General features: G+C 34.7%; 2 protein-coding genes and 2 long non-coding RNA genes across 25 annotated transcripts; 1 reads left to right on the top strand and 3 right to left on the bottom strand.

Annotated features, from left to right (window-relative positions):
• Positions 1–6: 6 nt before the first annotated feature.
• LOC139824695 (putative nuclease HARBI1) lies at positions 7–4,996 on the top strand. 4 transcript variants are annotated; one of them, XM_071797230.1, is made up of 8 exons: positions 7–2,702; positions 2,819–2,942; positions 3,181–3,274; positions 3,405–3,595; positions 3,750–3,885; positions 4,130–4,274; positions 4,400–4,594; positions 4,674–4,996. In XM_071797230.1, the coding sequence occupies exons 2-8, from the start codon at positions 2,836–2,838 to the stop codon at positions 4,856–4,858; spliced, it is 1,053 nt and encodes a 350-aa protein (XP_071653331.1). In that variant the 5' UTR covers positions 7–2,702; positions 2,819–2,835; the 3' UTR covers positions 4,859–4,996. The 4 variants fall into 4 exon arrangements, with proteins under 4 accessions (XP_071653331.1, XP_071653330.1, XP_071653332.1 ...); XM_071797229.1 differs by having other exon boundaries at positions 7–2,942; XM_071797231.1 differs by having other exon boundaries at positions 7–2,942; positions 4,734–4,996.
• Positions 4,997–5,108: 112 nt separating this feature from the next.
• LOC139824697 (uncharacterized) lies at positions 5,109–7,030 on the bottom strand. Its single transcript, XR_011735241.1, has 3 exons — positions 6,450–7,030; positions 5,711–6,375; positions 5,109–5,310 (listed from the first exon to the last, which is right to left on the bottom strand). It is a non-coding gene; the product is annotated as an uncharacterized lncRNA (long non-coding RNA).
• A 1,214-nt stretch (positions 7,031–8,244) lies between these two features.
• On the bottom strand, positions 8,245–9,684 carry LOC139824698 (uncharacterized). Its single transcript, XR_011735242.1, has 2 exons — positions 8,846–9,684; positions 8,245–8,679 (listed from the first exon to the last, which is right to left on the bottom strand). It is a non-coding gene; the product is annotated as an uncharacterized lncRNA (long non-coding RNA).
• Positions 9,685–10,221: 537 nt separating this feature from the next.
• LOC139824694 (uncharacterized) lies at positions 10,222–13,304 on the bottom strand. 19 transcript variants are annotated; one of them, XM_071797220.1, is made up of 7 exons: positions 13,039–13,303; positions 12,656–12,733; positions 12,135–12,380; positions 11,747–11,944; positions 11,367–11,558; positions 10,981–11,172; positions 10,222–10,738 (listed from the first exon to the last, which is right to left on the bottom strand). In XM_071797220.1, exons 3-7 carry the CDS (start codon positions 12,291–12,293, stop codon positions 10,265–10,267), a joined length of 1,215 nt encoding a protein of 404 aa, XP_071653321.1. In that variant the 5' UTR covers positions 12,294–12,380; positions 12,656–12,733; positions 13,039–13,303; the 3' UTR covers positions 10,222–10,264. The 19 variants fall into 19 exon arrangements, 11 of the variants coding, with proteins under 11 accessions (XP_071653321.1, XP_071653320.1, XP_071653324.1 ...); XM_071797219.1 differs by having other exon boundaries at positions 12,656–12,736; XM_071797223.1 differs by having other exon boundaries at positions 12,135–12,180; positions 12,303–12,380; positions 12,656–13,280.
• Between the last annotated feature and the right edge of the window lie 4,335 nt (positions 13,305–17,639).

Consider the following 17,639-nt stretch of genomic DNA (forward strand, 5'->3'; position numbering starts at 1 on the left):
GTTAATATAAATGGCGGATTTAAAACTCCAGTAGCCCATTATACTTGATTAATTCTTTGAATGGCGTAGAAAAATCGATTCTTTTAAAAGATTTATTAATAAAACTAATGAAAAAAGTATTAATGTAGTCAGTGTAACATTTGACGGTGATAAAGCCCATAAAACGGCATGCGAACTATTAGGCGCTAATCTAAATTATAAAGATAAAGATAATTTTAAGCCATATTTTGAACATCCAGGAAATTTACAACTTGTTTATATTTTTTATGATCCTTGTCATTGTCTTAAACTTGTTCGAAATTATTTTGCTACAAAAGGTCCAATTATTTATAATAACAACGAATATATACGCTGGAAATTCATTAAAAAATTGCATAACATACAAGAGAGTGAGAAGTTACATTGTGCTTGCAAAATTCGAAATAGGCACGTAAATTTTTACAAAGAAAAGATGAAGGTATTCTTGGCTGCTCAAGTTTTAAGCAATAGTGTTTCAGCTGCTTTAAGATTCCTTGAATTTGATCTAAAAAATCCGAATTTTGTAAACGCTTCTTCAACAGCGACATTTTGCAAAAACTTCAATGATATATTTGACATATTGAATGCTCGAAATAAATTTTGCAAAACACCAGGCCGAATGAGCATAACTAAAGATTCTTTACCAGAACTAAAAAAAAAAGTTGAAGAATACGTTAAGTATATTGAACAATTAGAAATTAATGTAAAAATGAAAAAAATCAAACAAAGAAAATTCTGTCAGTAATATAGATGCAAAGTCTGGTACTATACGTAAAGCAGTCGTTCACAGTGATTCTGTAAAGACAGGTTTTGTGGGTTTTATTATTTGTTTGAAAAACGTCTACAATCTTGCTAATTATTTAATAGAAAATAACATTATTGAATATATGTTAAGTTATAAACTATCACAGGACCACGTCGAAATGTTTTTTTCATTAATAAGAAGAATGAATGGACATAATAATAATCCGACTACAACTCAGTATTTATCTGCGTATATTATTGAACAACAAATTGAATATCATGATTTCTTCTTCTGCAAATTGTTCTCCGTTAGATGAAACATTACTGATTTCTGCAGAAAATTTTACAAATATCAATAATAAAAATTCAAAAATTATTTCAGATAATACAGTATCTGATTTTAGAAAAAAAAAGAGAAGAAACTCCTTGTAAAGTAAAATTTACTTCCACTCAAATTAATGATTTTCTGCAAAATAATAAATATCATATCTTTGAACATAATTATAACATTGAAAGTGAATTTTGGTATTCTTCTGAATACACAGAAGAAATCATTAAACATACAGCTGGTTCAATTGTTCATATTTTAAAACGTAAAATTCACTGTGAAAAATGCTGTGAACTATTTATTTATTTATTTATTTATTTTTATTACTGAAGCCCAACAGTTTTACAACCAATAACAGGGCTACTATATACAGAGGTGCGCAACATAGTAGAATGACAAAGAATAAGAAATAAGAAATCAAGAGACACGGTAGTGTCTCGCGCCAAGTACACGCGGAGCGAGACCGACCGTGACTCTTTTACGCGACGCGACGGGTTGCGAGTACCCGAGATGTTAAGATCTCGATAACGAGTGAACGGATCAAGTTCTAAGTAGGCTTGATCGATAGCTTGGGGTCCAATTAGGGGGGGGGGGTTTTCTCTCATAATATTCCGCTACGTGCCCTACGAGCGGAGATATTGCGACGCAAAGTCCAAATGTGAAAATTTATTTTTAAGATACGTATACTTCTAACGCCGACGTTCTTGTATGATGACGTCATAATCAGAAACGTTACTTTCACTTTTTCGACACTGGCGGCGCGGCGCAGGTATCGCCAGTTTCGATATCGCGCGCGTATTTCGAAATTAAGTCGATAGACTTATCGGTCAGGAGGAAGATTTCTATTTAGGTAAATTAGGTAATATATAATATATATTGAGTCAACGGAAAAGAAGGTTCTCTACGCTTGGCAGAAAGTGCCGCTAGGGAATTTTTAAGTCGATTCTTATGAATCAAGCTTGATATAATATATATTAAAGTCAACGGAAAAGAAGGTTCTCTATGCTTGGCAGAAAGTGCCGCTAGGGAATTTTTAAGTCGATTCTTATGAATCAAGCTTGAATTCGATGTCTAGGTATCCCAGGTTGCCGATGATGAGGTCCAGATAGTGCGCTTCATAGTTTTCGGTGTCCAGGTGTAATAATACGTTGAATTCGATGTCTACGTGTCCCAGGTTGCCGATAACGAGGTCCACATAGTGCGCTCCGTAGTTTTTGGTGTTTACGTGTATTAATACCTTGAATTTGATGTCCACGTGTCCCAAGTTGCTGATGACGGGATCTAGATAGTGCGCTTCATAGTTTTCGGTGTCCAGGTGTAATCGTACGTTGAATTCGATGTGTAGGTGTCCCAGGTTGGCGATGACGAGGTCCACATAGTGCGCTTCGTAGTTTTCGGTGTCCAGGGCAGCGATCATGTACTTTTCCCCTAGGGTGGAAACGTGAAAAGTGAAAAGTTTCACGTGAACTCTATGATTTCGCGCGATCATGTACCTCTCCCAACCGCGGAAATATGAAACTTTTCACGTGAACTTTTTCGCCATGAAACTTGGTGGCGGAAAGGCGGAAATCTAGGGAATTAATAAATGTACTTCGGAATAAGAATAAATGTGGTACGGTACATATGTATATATATACATTCTTGTTAGCATTCATCAACATACAATTATAATAGTATAGTTATATCGTTTTAATAATATTTTTATGCATAATTATAATATGGCTGCAGTATGGTGGGTTTTGCAAATGGCTAATGAGGAAGAAAAGAATTTATTAAGAATACAGAGAAGACAACTGCGAGATGCAGTTAACCCTTTTGAAATTCCAGAATCACAATTTCTTTCTTTATATCGGTAGGTAAAAAAATACTTTAACAAGATTAAATATTAAAAATAAAAACATGAAGAAAAGTATAAAGATAAATTACATAAATATAATAATTTATATATTTTAAAGTAAAAATAATTTTTATACGTAGAACTTTGAATTTATTGTATCTTATTTATTATATATCTTGTTTATTTTATTTTATGTAACAGTGTAAATATATTGTGAATATAAATATATATATTAAAAATATTTAATGCACAGGCTTTCAAAAGATGCTGTGTTGGCATTATGCATAAACATACAACCTTATGTGCAAGAAGCTGTAAGACCAACAGCGATTCCATTGGAATTAAAGGTAAAATAATGATCAAGTTAAAGATAAATATGTATTATATCAAAATATACTGCTTACATGTTGCAAATTATAATAGTTATATGTAAGCTATTGTAAATATATCTTAATTATTGTTTTTTTAATTGTAAAGGTTCTAGCAACGTTAAATTTTTTAAGTTCAGGGTCCTATCAAAGAAGAGTTGGACAAGATTTTCTAAGCTGTATGTGCCAGGCATCTATTAGTGGTGCAATACATGAAATTATAAATGCAATAAATGTCATTATACCACAATGGATCAAATTTCCTGTGCAAGCTAATGAGATTGAGATAATCCAGCAACAGTGAGTCAATTAAACTATTATTTTCTCCAGTTGTAAAACATTAAAAAATAGTTTTTTGATTCCTTTTATCCAATTTTTATTAAAATATAAGAACATTTGCAACTTAAGAAATTTTTCATATTACAAAACATTAAGATACACAATCATATTTCAGATTCTGGATTAATACCAATTTCCCAGGTGTAATAGGAGCCGTTGATGGAACACACATAGCAATTTGGCCACCTGTTAAAAGAAGAGAACATTTATATATAAATAGAAAATTATACCATTCGTTAAATGTCATGATAGTAAGTAAAAATTTAATAGTAGATTATTTGTAATAGGAGAGGTGATCTTTCTCTCTACTACAACGAGCAGCATTTCATCGTAGCATAACATACAGGGCCGTAACAATGTAATTTGATAATTGGAAAGATTTGTATATCTCTTATGTAATAGAGGACAGAGCAAAACCCGATATTCTTTACTTGAGATATAAATATAAATATTAAAAGCATTTCTTATTAAGTTATACTTTATGTTATACTTTAGGTTAGTGATTATAATGGCAGAATATTAGCAGTAGTGGCGAATCATGGAGGTCGGACACACGATGCCAGAGTATGGAGTTCGTCTCGGTTATCAAGACACATGTTAAACCAGTATGAAAATGGAAGAAGAAATTTATGGTTGTTAGGTGAGGCTCTTATAATATATATATATATATATATGTTTAAATAATTTTCTATAAATCTGAACTTTATATTTTACTAAAATTGATGTTAGTATTTTTAATTTTTGAACTTATGCTTTCTGTTTTAGGAGATTCTGGCTATCCATTGTTACCATATTTAATGACTCCAAAATTAAATCAACCACCAAGGTCTCCAGGTGCGTTATACACAGATGCTCATGCTACAGCACGATGTTGCGTGGAGAGAACAATAGGAGTATTGAAAGGGCGTTGGAGATGCTTACGTAAAGAAAGAGGTTTACATTATTCTCCAGAATTTGCAGGTAATGTAATTTGTATTTTATATAGATATATAAAAAATATGTTTAAAATTACTGTAGAAATTTATTATCTTTATTTCAGCACTTATAGTAAATGCGGCTTGTGTACTGCATAATATTGCCAAACATTATAACATTGCAGATGGTGAAATATATAGAGAAGAGATTGAAGAGGATGATATTGAAGTAGAAGACAATATCTATGGAAATATGCGTGTAAGAGGAAATATAGTGCGAGAAACAATAATTCAAAGATATTTTGCATAAAAAACTTAATTTTATTTTATATTTTATGTATTACACAAAGAAATACTCATGTATTACAGAAAGAAGTATCACAGTTTTATTTATGTATCACGTAACTCAAACAAACAAAATAAAATAAAAATTATAAAATAAAGAAAATCAAATATAAAATTAATATTTTTTCGTGCATAAACTATATGAACGTGTTTAAACTGTGTAAACTAAACTATGCAAAAAAATATTTAATGTCAATTAAGTTCTTATTTGTATTAATATTTTGGAATCTATTTTTCATATTATAGTCTCAGTTGCAGCCCATGATTTTAAAGCTGCTTTTATCTCTATTAGTTCGGATAAAATATTCTTTTGCACTTTTAATGCCTTTTTCTTAAGTTTTACTTCCTTTTTTTTTAGTTTTACTTTTACTTCTTGTAGTTCTAACATGTTATATGATATTTTTTGCATTGAGTTTCCTATAATTTTAAAGTAAATATTCTATGAAAAAATTTATTATTAAGATGTATCAGGGCCAATTACACCAACGTTGATTAACTGTAACCTTCGGTTAAACTCACTCTTTATCTTTTTCTAACTGTTCCCTTATGCCGATTTCTACCAATGTAGAATAACTTTAATCTCGGTTTAACTTACTTTCTATCTTTTTCTAACTTTTAGAACTAGGAAAAGGATGACAGGTAGGTTAAACCAAGATTAAAATTAACCTGCGTTGATAGAAATGGATATTAGAAATAGACGCGAAGAGTAAGTTTAACCGAAGGTTACAGTTAACCGACGTTGATAAAACTGATCCTTAGATGTATTAGTAATTTTGCATATATTAATATGTAAGATTATTTTTATTACATAAGTTACCTCCTGTTGTATTCTTTATTTTTGTATTAACTTTTCTTCGTTTCTCTATATTATTATGTGGTGGTATATTTTCAGCATTTTCTATATTTCCATTATCTTCCTCAGTTATCATGTGCACGTCTTGTTCTATTAATTGTTTCAGTATTTTCCGCATCTTGTATTGTTTGTTCTAAAATAGGATTTTCTTCCATGTTAATTCCACCTTCTGGAATGTTTTCCATACCAGCTGCCTCTGGTGTCAACAATTCCAAAACTTCCTCTTCAAAGTTTGAAAAAGCTATTTTTAAAGGCGGACCACCACCAGTCCCTTGCACATGACTGCGTCTTTTTGCTTCTTTTTTCAATATATAACTCTTTATGTCTTTTCATGTCTATATTAACAAAATTTTTTTATAGTTAATAATAAATAAATGTATTATTTAAGACAATTTTTGGCAATTATTTGGTACATATATTAAAGTTGCCATCAGTAGTTGCTATTGGTATTGGTGCAATTTGGTACACTTTGGTTGCTTATACTAGAAGCACGTTAAAAATCACCTTTAATATTATAAAACTAAATAATAAAAATAAAATTATATAACCTTTGCCCATTCTTTACCACTTTTTTGAGGACCTTCGAGAATTGTATTGATGCCTTGTGCAATTTCATCCCACAATTTAGCCTAAAAATATTTTGTAAAAAATAATTATTTATTTAACATTTTCAATAATACATGTAATAATACTTTTAATTTACCAAATGTAATCGACTCTCGGTTTTTCTGTCTATTCTTCCCGTCACTAATTCGGGATTGCGTTTTAAATAATTTAACAACATTTCCTTTTGTTTCATAGTCACATTCATGTTTTATATTTTTGTCTGTCAAGTTATAGGTTATCGAAAAAACCTAAACAGTAGTATCTTCACCTCGAAAAAAAACAAAGTAGTAGTATTATACCTCGAAAAAACCTAAGTAACAAGTGGTGGACGTAATCTTTGTATCTCCAAAAATCTCGAAAAAACCTAAACAGTAGTATCTTCACCTCGAAAAAAAACAAAGTAGTAGTATTATACCTCGAAAAAACCTAAGTAACAAGTGGTGGACGTAATCTTTGTATCTCCAAAAATCTCGAAAAAACCTAAGCAGTATTATTTTTATTTCCAAAAAATTATTACTCAAGTGATACACATCACAAAATTACGTTACCTTATCAAAAAATGAGTCGCGCTTCAAGTGATCTATTATTACAATTACAAAAAAGAAATGATATCTCTTTTTAAATTACAGCGCCAATTACAGAGAACATATATTTTTCGAGATACAAAGATTACGTCTACCACTTGTTACTTAGGTTTTTTCGAGGTATAATATTACTACTGCTTTTCTTCGATTAGAATAAAAAATTGAATCATGAAGAATTACACAGAGGTAACAGTACAAAATACAAATATTTTATTAAAATATTTAAACCCAACAAGGGAATACAAGGTATTTAAATACAAAGTTTATATATGTATTTTAAAAGATTTAATCGCATCCCAAAGAATTACAGAGGTAACAGTACAAAAAATAAAAATATTTTATTAAAATACATAAATTTTTCTTGTCAAAAAACTTGGCGCTGCTAGACCTCAAAATTAGGTCAGCCTGGTGTGTATGTGCGAGCGAGTGGGTGTGGGCGATGTGTGTGTGTGTGTGTGTGTGTGTGTGTGTGTGTGTGACGGTGAATAATGCGGTTTATTACTAAGTATAGGATAAGTTAGGATAAGTTTAGATTTTTAAAGCGATTAGAATTAAGTATAGAATAAGTATAGAATAAGTAATATCTACATTTGTAAAAGGTCTCTCTCTCTCTCTCTCTCTTTCTCTCTCTCTCTAGCAGCGCCAAGTTTTTTGACAAGAAAAATTTATGTATTTTAATAAAATATTTTTATTTTTTGTACTGTTACCTCTGTAATTCTTTGGGATGCGATTAAATCTTTTAAAATACATATATAAACTTTGTATTTAAATACCTTGTATTCCCTTGTTGGGTTTAAATATTTTAATAAAATATTTGTATTTTGTACTGTTACCTCTGTGTAATTCTTCATGATTCAATTTTTTATTCTAATCGAAGAAAAGCAGTAGTAATATATTATACCTCGAAAAAACCTAAGTAACAAGTGGTAGACGTAATCTTTGTATCTCGAAAAATATATGTTCTCTGTAATTGGCGCTGTAATTTAAAAAGAGATATCATTTCTTTTTTGTAATTGTAATAATAGATCACTTGAAGCGCGACTCATTTTTTGATAAGGTAACGTAATTTTGTGATGTGTATCACTTGAGTAATAATTTTTTGGAAATAAAATAATACTGCTTAGGTTTTTTCGAGATTTTTGGAGATACAAAGATTACGTCCACCACTTGTTACTTAGGTTTTTTCGAGGTATAATACTACTACTTTGTTTTTTTTCGAGGTGAAGATACTACTGTTTAGGTTTTTTCGAGATTTTTGGAGATACAAAGATTACGTCCACCACTTGTTACTTAGGTTTTTTCGAGGTATAATACTACTACTTTGTTTTTTTTCGAGGTGAAGATACTACTGTTTAGGTTTTTTCGAGATTTTTCAAGATACAAAGATTTCGTCTACCACTTGTTACTTAGATTTTTTTAAGGTATAATACTACCACTGTTTTTTTTTTTTCGAGGTAACAACATATACACTACTATGCGTGTACTTGGCGCCTTTCTTTACCTTTTTTTTAAAAAAGGTAATTTTGTACTGATATCACGCCTTTTTGTAGTATTACGCATTGTATAAACAGTATGTACAGGGTGTTATTTCGAGGTATAATACTACCACTTTGTTTTTTTCGAGGTAACAACATAATACATATGTACTACTATGCGTGTACTTGGCGCATTTTTTTACCTTTTTTTTTAAAAAGGTAATTTTGTACGGATATCACGCCTTTTTGTAGTGTTACGCATCTTAATCTTAACAGAAAAAAATTACACCTTATAAAGAAATGTGTCTGAAGTTGTAAATATATATATATACACATTGCCGGACATTGCTTTTATGTAAAATATGCATGTATATTACGTTGCTTGTATAAATTATTTCTTACCAACTTTTTCCAAAAAAATAATATATAAATACCTTTAGCACCTGTAGGCCATCGTTTATTTTCTATAATTTTTCCATCATCAAATTCAATCCAAAATGTCCTTTCTCTACACATACTTGTATAATGAAGATATTGTCTCAGAGATATCGCAATATATCGACAATATAACCTTCACTCACAGATATGATGAGATTGTAAGCTATTTGCGAAATAGCTTATGAGCCACGAACAACGACGAAATACTATTAATAATAACAACAGAGAGAATTCTTCTCTGCTATTAATCCCACAATGTATTTGTCAACAAAGCGTAGGAACCGGTAACGCGTACGCGGAACGCAACAACCACGAATAATGTAATCAACGACGACGTGATAGGCGACGTGATCGACAGCAACGTGATCGATGGTGACATGATCGGCGGCGACGTTATCGGCGTGTATAGATAGAGCCTTTAGGGCTGCATTCAAAAACTATATTCGAGTGCACACCGCATCGCTTTATCTTGTTACTAAAAATTGAACAAGGACAGGGACCGTATTCTCGAGCCTGCCCTAATGATTTTCGTGTGCGACTTTCTATTTGAAAAACATTGAATTTCGCATGCGAGTTTCATGAAAACGATTCGAGAATAAGGCTCCAGAACGACGCTGGTGTGTATTCGAATGACCTAGTTTACACCGATCTCTTGATACGCGTATCAAACCAATAATCAAACTAATTTACTAGTTATTTACTATTTAATACGCGTATCAAGTGATCAATATAAACTAGGCCAGAGTGAAGTTTTCGAATATAGTCTGAAAGGCTCTCTACCCTATAAGGGTATTCCACGCTTTTAAACACTTTACCCGCCATCGTCGCCGATTTCATTCCAGACTTTGTATAACAAACAGTGGCAAATACTGGCCGTATTGTCCTCTGAAAAGAGGCAGGAGCCAACGAAACCACATTTTCATACTGATTGTGAGAGAAATCGCGAAAGTACAAATGGTAAGTACTGTCTTTTCAATATATATTTCACATAATTTCACATAATTACAATATATAAAAAATTTAATTTATATTATATGTATTTAATTCATAAAATTTCTTATACAATTTTATTATTTTACAGTTCGCAGACCAAAAGGCAGAGCCGCGGGGATACGACGCCAAGAAGAAAGGTTCATGGCCTTCTTATATAAATTGTCATCACCCAATTACCATTGGGGTAGACGAGGCAGAGGCAGACGTTGAGAGCAACAGGATTTAATCTTTGTCTCTATATAATCTCTATATAATGTCTCTATATAATGTCTCTGTATAATATCTATATATAATAATGTCTCTATATAATTAATAAAAAATTTGTATCTCTTATAATCTTTGTCTCTATATAATCTCTATATAATGTCTCTATATAATATATATATATATATATATATATATATATATATATATATGTAGGTCTAGAGGTATGTTCCGGGACTGTTTACGTTTTTTGAAATGTACAGTCCTGGAATATAACGCATATATATGTAATCAGATTCAAAAAATTGTCCCGAAACGTGCCGTAGGACATGAATTTTTTCCAGGACAGTCCTGGAAACTGCCAAATGTCCTGGAATATACCGATGTAAAAAAATAAAAGTCCCGGAACATACTTCCGGACCTACATATATATATATATATATATATATATATATATTATCAAATCCTCTTGATTCAAAACGATCTTGATTACTTTTATTAATTTGTATGTAGCTGTTTTGAGACAAATTAGTTGTTTCGACACTCTCAGGTTGTACAGGTAATTTATCCTCGAGAAAGTCGAATAGGGATATTTTTCCGCTGCTTGGTTTACTGTCCTCGGTTTTCTTTTCCCGTTTGCCACGCGACTCTCGTGGTTCCAATAATACCAGCTTTAAATGGCAATCCTTGACCTATATCTCCCGAAATTAAGTCACCATCTAATTCTCTTTCATCAACAGCTACGTCTAAAAATAAAATAATGTATTAATATGATATTATGGCTACGGTCAACGTGACACTACAAATGCTTCGAAGCATTCCTCTTCTCTTTTCTTTCAATGAAGAAAGAAGGAGAAGAAGAACGCTCCAGAGCATTTGTATCACGTTGACCGTAGCCTATATATCAAGATATATATATATATATATCAACAACCTGTTCACCGTTCTCTGGATAGAATTGTAACACTGCTCTTGCGCTTCTTGACAGACATGCATACAACGTTGATAAGAAACGATATAAACGTTTTGTAGGATTGTGCAAAGTTTTGCTTGCATAGCACAACCACAAGCGCAGAAATACTGACAGCCCCATCAAACGTACCAGCTTTAAATGGCAATCCTTGACCTATATCTAAAAATAAAATAATGTATTAATATGATATAATGGCTACGGTCAACGTGACACTACAAATGCTTCGAAGCATTCCTCTTCTCTTTTCTTTCAATGAAGAAAGAAGGAGAAGAAGAACGCTCCAGAGCATTTGTATCACGTTGACCGTAGCCTATATATCAAGATATATATATATATATATCAACAACCTGTTCACCGTTCTCTGGATAGAATTGTAACACTGCTCTTGCGCTTCTTGACAGACATGCATACAACGTTGATAAGAAACGATATAAACGTTTTGTAGGATTGTGCAAAGTTTTGCTTGCATAGCACAACCACAAGCGCAGAAATACTGACAGCCCCATCAAACGTACCAGTTTTAAATGGCAATCCTTGACCTATATCTAAAAATAAAATAATGTATTAATATGATATTATGGCTACGGTCAACGTGACACTACAAATGCTTCGAAGCATTCCTCTTCTCTTTTCTTTCAATGAAGAAAGAAGGAGAAGAAGAACGCTCCAGAGCATTTGTATCACGTTGACCGTAGCCTATATATCAAGATATATATATATCAACAACCTGTTCACCGTTCTCTGGATAGAATTGTAACACTGCTCTTGCGCTTCTTGACAGACATGCATACAACGTTGATAAGAAACGATATAAACGTTTTGTAGGATTGTGCAGAGTTTTGCTTGCATAGCACAACCACAAGCGCAGAAATACTGACAGCCCCATCAAACGTACCAGCTTTAAATGGCAATCCTTGACATATATCTAAAAATAAAATAATGTATTAATATGATATTATGGCTACGGTCAACGTGACACTACAAATGCTTCGAAGCATTCCTCTTCTCTTTTCTTTCAATGAAGAAAGAAGGAGAAGAAGAACGCTCCAGAGCATTTGTATCACGTTGACCGTAGCCTATATATCAAGATATATATATATATATATATCAACAACCTGTTCACCGTTCTCTGGATAGAATTGTAACACTGCTCTTGCGCTTCTTGACAGACATGCATACAACGTTGATGAGAAACGATATAAACGTTTTGTAGGATTGTGCAAAGTTTTGCTTGCATAGCACAACCACAAGCGCAGAAATACTGACAGCCCCATCAAACGTACCAGCTTTAAATGGCAATCCTTGAGCTATATCTCCCAAAATTAAGTCACCATCTAATTCTCTTTCATCAACAGCTACGTCTAAAAATAAAATAATGTATTAATATGATGATATTATGGCTAAGGTCAACGTGACACTACAAATGCTTCGAAGCATTCCTCTTCTCTTTTCTTTCAATGAAGAAAGAAGGAGAAGAAGAACGCTCCAGAGCATTTGTATCACGTTGACCGTAGCCTATATATCAAGATATATATATATATATATCTTTCAGCAACGTGCACAACTTCATTTGAGGTTATAATTGGGTACAACATTCATCGCACGATACTTTTATAATTGCTAATCGGAAACGTACCTCGAGTTCAGCTCTTCTGCGATCAACGAAGTCGGGATCGAACGTGTCAGTCGTCACTTTCTGCCAAGCGTAGAGAACCTTCTTTTCCGGCAGCGATGGTAACACGATGGGTGCGTTCAGCCGATACTCCGCTAGCCTAGCAATCGTGAGCAGTCGCTCGTTTCCTCTCCTTTTAATCCATTGGGTCAAAGGAGAGGAAACGAGCGAAAACGAGCGACTGCTCACGATTGCTAGGCTAGCGGAGTATCGGCTGAACGCACCCAATGTAGGGATACGAAATCTCCAGATAAGCACGAAGCAATTCAATTCAGTATATCGCCGGCACGATTACGGTGTTACTGCCGTTTCGCGTACGCGCGTATGCGCGCGTTGTCGCACCTTACCTCGCGACGCGTAATAAAGAGTCACACGGTCGGTCTCGCTCCGCGCGTACTACCGTGTCTCTCGATCGATCGAGATAGGTTAACTGCAGTTAACTGATCAGATGATGAACTGACTGACAGGATACGAACGCACTATCTGCACTGCACTGCACTGCGATACTAACGCCGCTAGCCGCCAGTGTCGAAAAAGTGAAAGTGACGTTCTCTGTTTGTTACATGTATGTTATAAAGAGCGGTCGACGTAGACGACGACGACGTATCTTAATAAAAAATTTTCACATTTGGACTTTGCGTCGCAATATCTCCGCTCGTAGGGCACGTAGCAGAATATTATAAGAGAAACCCCCCCCTAATTGGACCCCAAGCTATCGATCAAGCCTACTTAGAACTTGATCCGTTCACTCGTTATCGAGAATCTCAACATCTCGAGTACTCGCAACCCGTCGCGTCGCGTAAAAGAGTCATCACACGGTCTCGCTCCGCGTGTACTTGGCGCGAGACACTACCGTGTCTCTTGATTCTGCCGCTAGGGAATTTTTAAGTCGATTCTTATGAATCAAGCTTGAATTCGATGTCTAGGTGTCCCAGGTTGCCGATGACGAGGTTTACATAGTGCGCTTCATAGTTTTCGGTATCCAGGTGTATTAATACCTCGAATTCGATATCTATGTGTCCTACATTCAGATTTAAAGTTATTAATACACCTAGACACCAAAAACTACAAAGCGCACTATGTGGACCTCGTCATCAACAACCTGAGACACCTAGACATCAATTTCAAGATATTAATGCACGTAGACACCGACACCGGAGCGCACTATGTGGATCTCGTCATCGGCAACCTGGGACATTTAGACATCGAATTCAACGTACGATTACACCTGGACACCGAAAACTATGAAGCGCACTATCTGGATCCCGTCATCGGCAACCTGGGACACGTGGACATCGAATTCAAGATATTAATACACGTAGACACCGAAAACTACGGAGCGCACTATGTGGACCTCGTCATCGGCAACCTGGGACACCTAGACATTGAATTCAACGTACGATTACACATGGACACCGAAAACTATGAAGCGCACTATCTGGATCCCGTCATCGGCAACCTGGGACACGTGAACATCGAATTCAAGGTATTAATACACGTAGACACCGAAAACTACGGAGCGCACTATGTGGACCTCGTCATCGGCAACCTGGGACACGTAGACATCGAATTCAACGTATTATTACACCTGGACACCGAAAACTATGAAGCGCACTATCTGGACCTCGTCATCGGCAACCTGGGATACCTAGACATCGAATTCAAGCTTGATTCATAAGAATCGACTTAAAAATTCCCTAGCGGCACTTTCTGCCAAGCGTAGAGAACCTTCTTTTCCGTTGACTTAATATATATTATATCAAGCTTGATTCATAAGAATCGACTTAAAAATTCCCTAGCGGCACTTTCTGCCAAGCGTAGAGAACCTTCTTTTCCGTTGACTCAATATATATTATATATTACCTAATTTACCTAAATAGAAATCTTCCTCCTGACCGATAAGTCTATCGACCTAATTTCGAAATACGCGCGCGATATCGAAACTGGCGATACCTGCGCCGCCAGCGTCGAAAAAGTGAAAGTGACGTTTCTGATTATGACGTCATCATATAAGTCGGCGTTAGAAGTAGAAGTATCTTAAAAATAAATTTTCCCATTTGGACTTTGCGTCGCAATATCTCCGCTCGTAGGGCACGTAGCGGAATATTATGAGAGAAACCCCCCCCTAATTGGACCCCAAGCTATCGATCAAGCCTACTTAGAACTTGATCCGTTCACTCGTTATCGAGATCTCAACATCTCGGGTACTCGCAACCCGTCGCGTCGCGTAAAAGAGTCACGGTCGGTCTCGCTCCGCGTGTACTTGGCGCGAGACACTACCGTGTCTCTTGATATTATTTTGCGGTTTGTCGTATATGCAGTGCTGTACTGATTTCACTTTCCACGCATCCAAGCTACATTACATGATCGCTATACGTGAAAAGTTTCACGAGAAATCTGGATGAGTGAAAAATGAAAAGTGAAAAGTGAAAAATGAAAAGTGAAAAGTTTCACGTGAAAATACATGATCGATGCCCAGGTGTAATAATACGTTGAATGCAATGTCTAGGTGTCCCAGGTTGCCGATGACAATGTCTAGATAGTGAGCTCCGTAGTTTTCGGTGTCTACGTGTATTAATACCTTGAATTCGATGTCTAGGTGTCCCAGGTTGCCGATGACGAGGTCCACATAGTGCGCTCCGTAGTTGTCGGTGTCTACGTGTATTAATATCTTAAAATTGATGTCTAGGTGTCTCAGGTTGCTGATGACGAGGTCCAGATAGCGCGCTCCGTAGTTTTCGGTGTCTAGATGTAATAATACCTCGAATTCGATGTCTACGTGTCCCAGGTTGCCGATGACGAGGTCCACATAGTGCGCTTTGTAGTTTTTGGTGTCTAGGTGTATTAATAACTTTAAATCTGAATGTAGGACACGTAGATATCGAATTCGAGGTATTAATACACGTAGACACCGAAAACTACGGAGCGCACTATGTGGACCTCGTCATCGGAAACGTGGGACACCTAGACATCGAATTCAACGTATTATTATACCTGGACACCGAAAACTATAGAGCGCACTATCTGGAACCCGACATCAGCAACCTGGAACACGTGGACATCGAATTCAAGGTATTAATACACCTGGATACCGAAAACTATGAAACGCACTATGTGAACCTCGTCATCGGCAACCTGGGACACCTAGACATTGAATTCAAGCTTGATTCATAAGAATCGACTTAAAAATTCCCTAGCGGCAGAATCAAGAGACACGGTAGTGTCTCGCGCCAAGTACACGCGGAGCGAGACCGACCGTGACTCTTTTACGCGACGCGACGGGTTGCGAGTACCCGAGATGTTGAGATCTCAATAACGAGTGAACGGATCAAGTTCTAAGTAGGCTTGATCGATAGCTTGGGGTCCAATTGAGGGGGGGGGGGGTTTCTCTTATAATATCCCGCTCCGTGCCCTACGAGCGGAGATATTGCGACGCAAAGTCCAAATGTGAAAATTTTTATTAAGATACTTCTTCTATCTACTTCTAACGCCGACGTCTTATATGACACTACAAAAAGGCGTGATATCCGTACAAAATTACCTTTTTCAAAAAAAAGGTAAAAAAATGCGCCAAGTACACGCATAGTAGTATATATGTATTATGTTGTTACCTCGAAAAAAACAAAGTGGTAGTATTATACCTCGAAATAACACCCTGTACATATTGTTTATACAATGCGTAATACTACAAAAAGGCGTGATATCTGTACAAAATTACCTTTTTTAAAAAAAAGGTAAAGGAAGGCGCCAAGTACACGCATAGTAGTGTATATGTTGTTACCTTGAAAAAAAACAGTGGTAGTATTATACCTTAAAAAAATCTAAGTAACAAGTGGTGGACGTAATCTTTGTATCTCCAAAAATCTCGAAAAAACCTAAGCAGTATTATTTTTATTTCCACAAAATTATTACTCAAGTGATACACATCACAAAATTACGTTACCTTATCAAAAAATGAGTCGCGCTTCAAGTGATCTATTATTACAATTACAAAAAAGAAATGATATCTCTTTTTAAATTACAGCGCCAATTACAGAGAACATATATTTTTTGAGATACAAAGATTACGTCTACTTACCACTTGTTACTTAGGTTTTTTCGAGGTATAATATTACTACTGCTTTTCTTCGATTAGAATAAAAAATTGAATCATGAAGAATTACACAGAGGTAACAGTACAAAATACAAATATTTTATTAAAATATTTAAACCCAACAAGGGAATACAAGGTATTTAAATACAAAGTTTATATATGTATTTTAAAAGATTTAATCGCATCGCAAAGAATTACAGAGGTAACAGTACAAAAAATAAAAATATTTTATTAAAATACATAAATTTTTCTTGTCAAAAAACTTGGCGCTGCTAGACCTCAAAATTAGGTCAGCCTGGTGTGTATGTGCGAGCGAGTGGGTGTGGGCGATGTGGGCGATGTGTGTGTGTGTGTGTGTGTGTGTGTGTGTGTGTGACGGTGAATAATGCGGCTTATTACTAAGTATAGGATAAGTTAGGATAAGTTTAGATTTTTAAAGCGATTAGAATTAAGTATAGAATAAGTATAGAATAAGTAATATCTACATTTGTAAAAGGTCTCTCTCTCTCTCTCTAGCAGCGCCAAGTTTTTTGACAAGAAAAATTTATGTATTTTAATAAAATATTTTTATTTTTTGTACTGTTACCTCTGTAATTCTTTGCAATGCGATTAAATCTTTTAAAATACATATATAAACTTTGTATTTAAATACACGGAGAAAATTGTTACGGTTGTTACAACAATGTTCTCTATGATTAAAAGAGAAATGGATGTAAATTCAAGTTAAATTGATATTACATTCAATGTAGCTGTTAAGATATGCCCATTTATACAGTTGTCATAACCGTAGTTCTTACGATACGTAACATTCGGTTATAATACCCTCGTATATGGTTGCCTCAACCAAAGGATTAT

This window comes from Temnothorax longispinosus, unplaced genomic scaffold, assembly GCF_030848805.1.
Source record: "Temnothorax longispinosus isolate EJ_2023e unplaced genomic scaffold, Tlon_JGU_v1 HiC_scaffold_52, whole genome shotgun sequence".
NCBI lineage: Eukaryota > Metazoa > Arthropoda > Insecta > Hymenoptera > Formicidae > Temnothorax > Temnothorax longispinosus.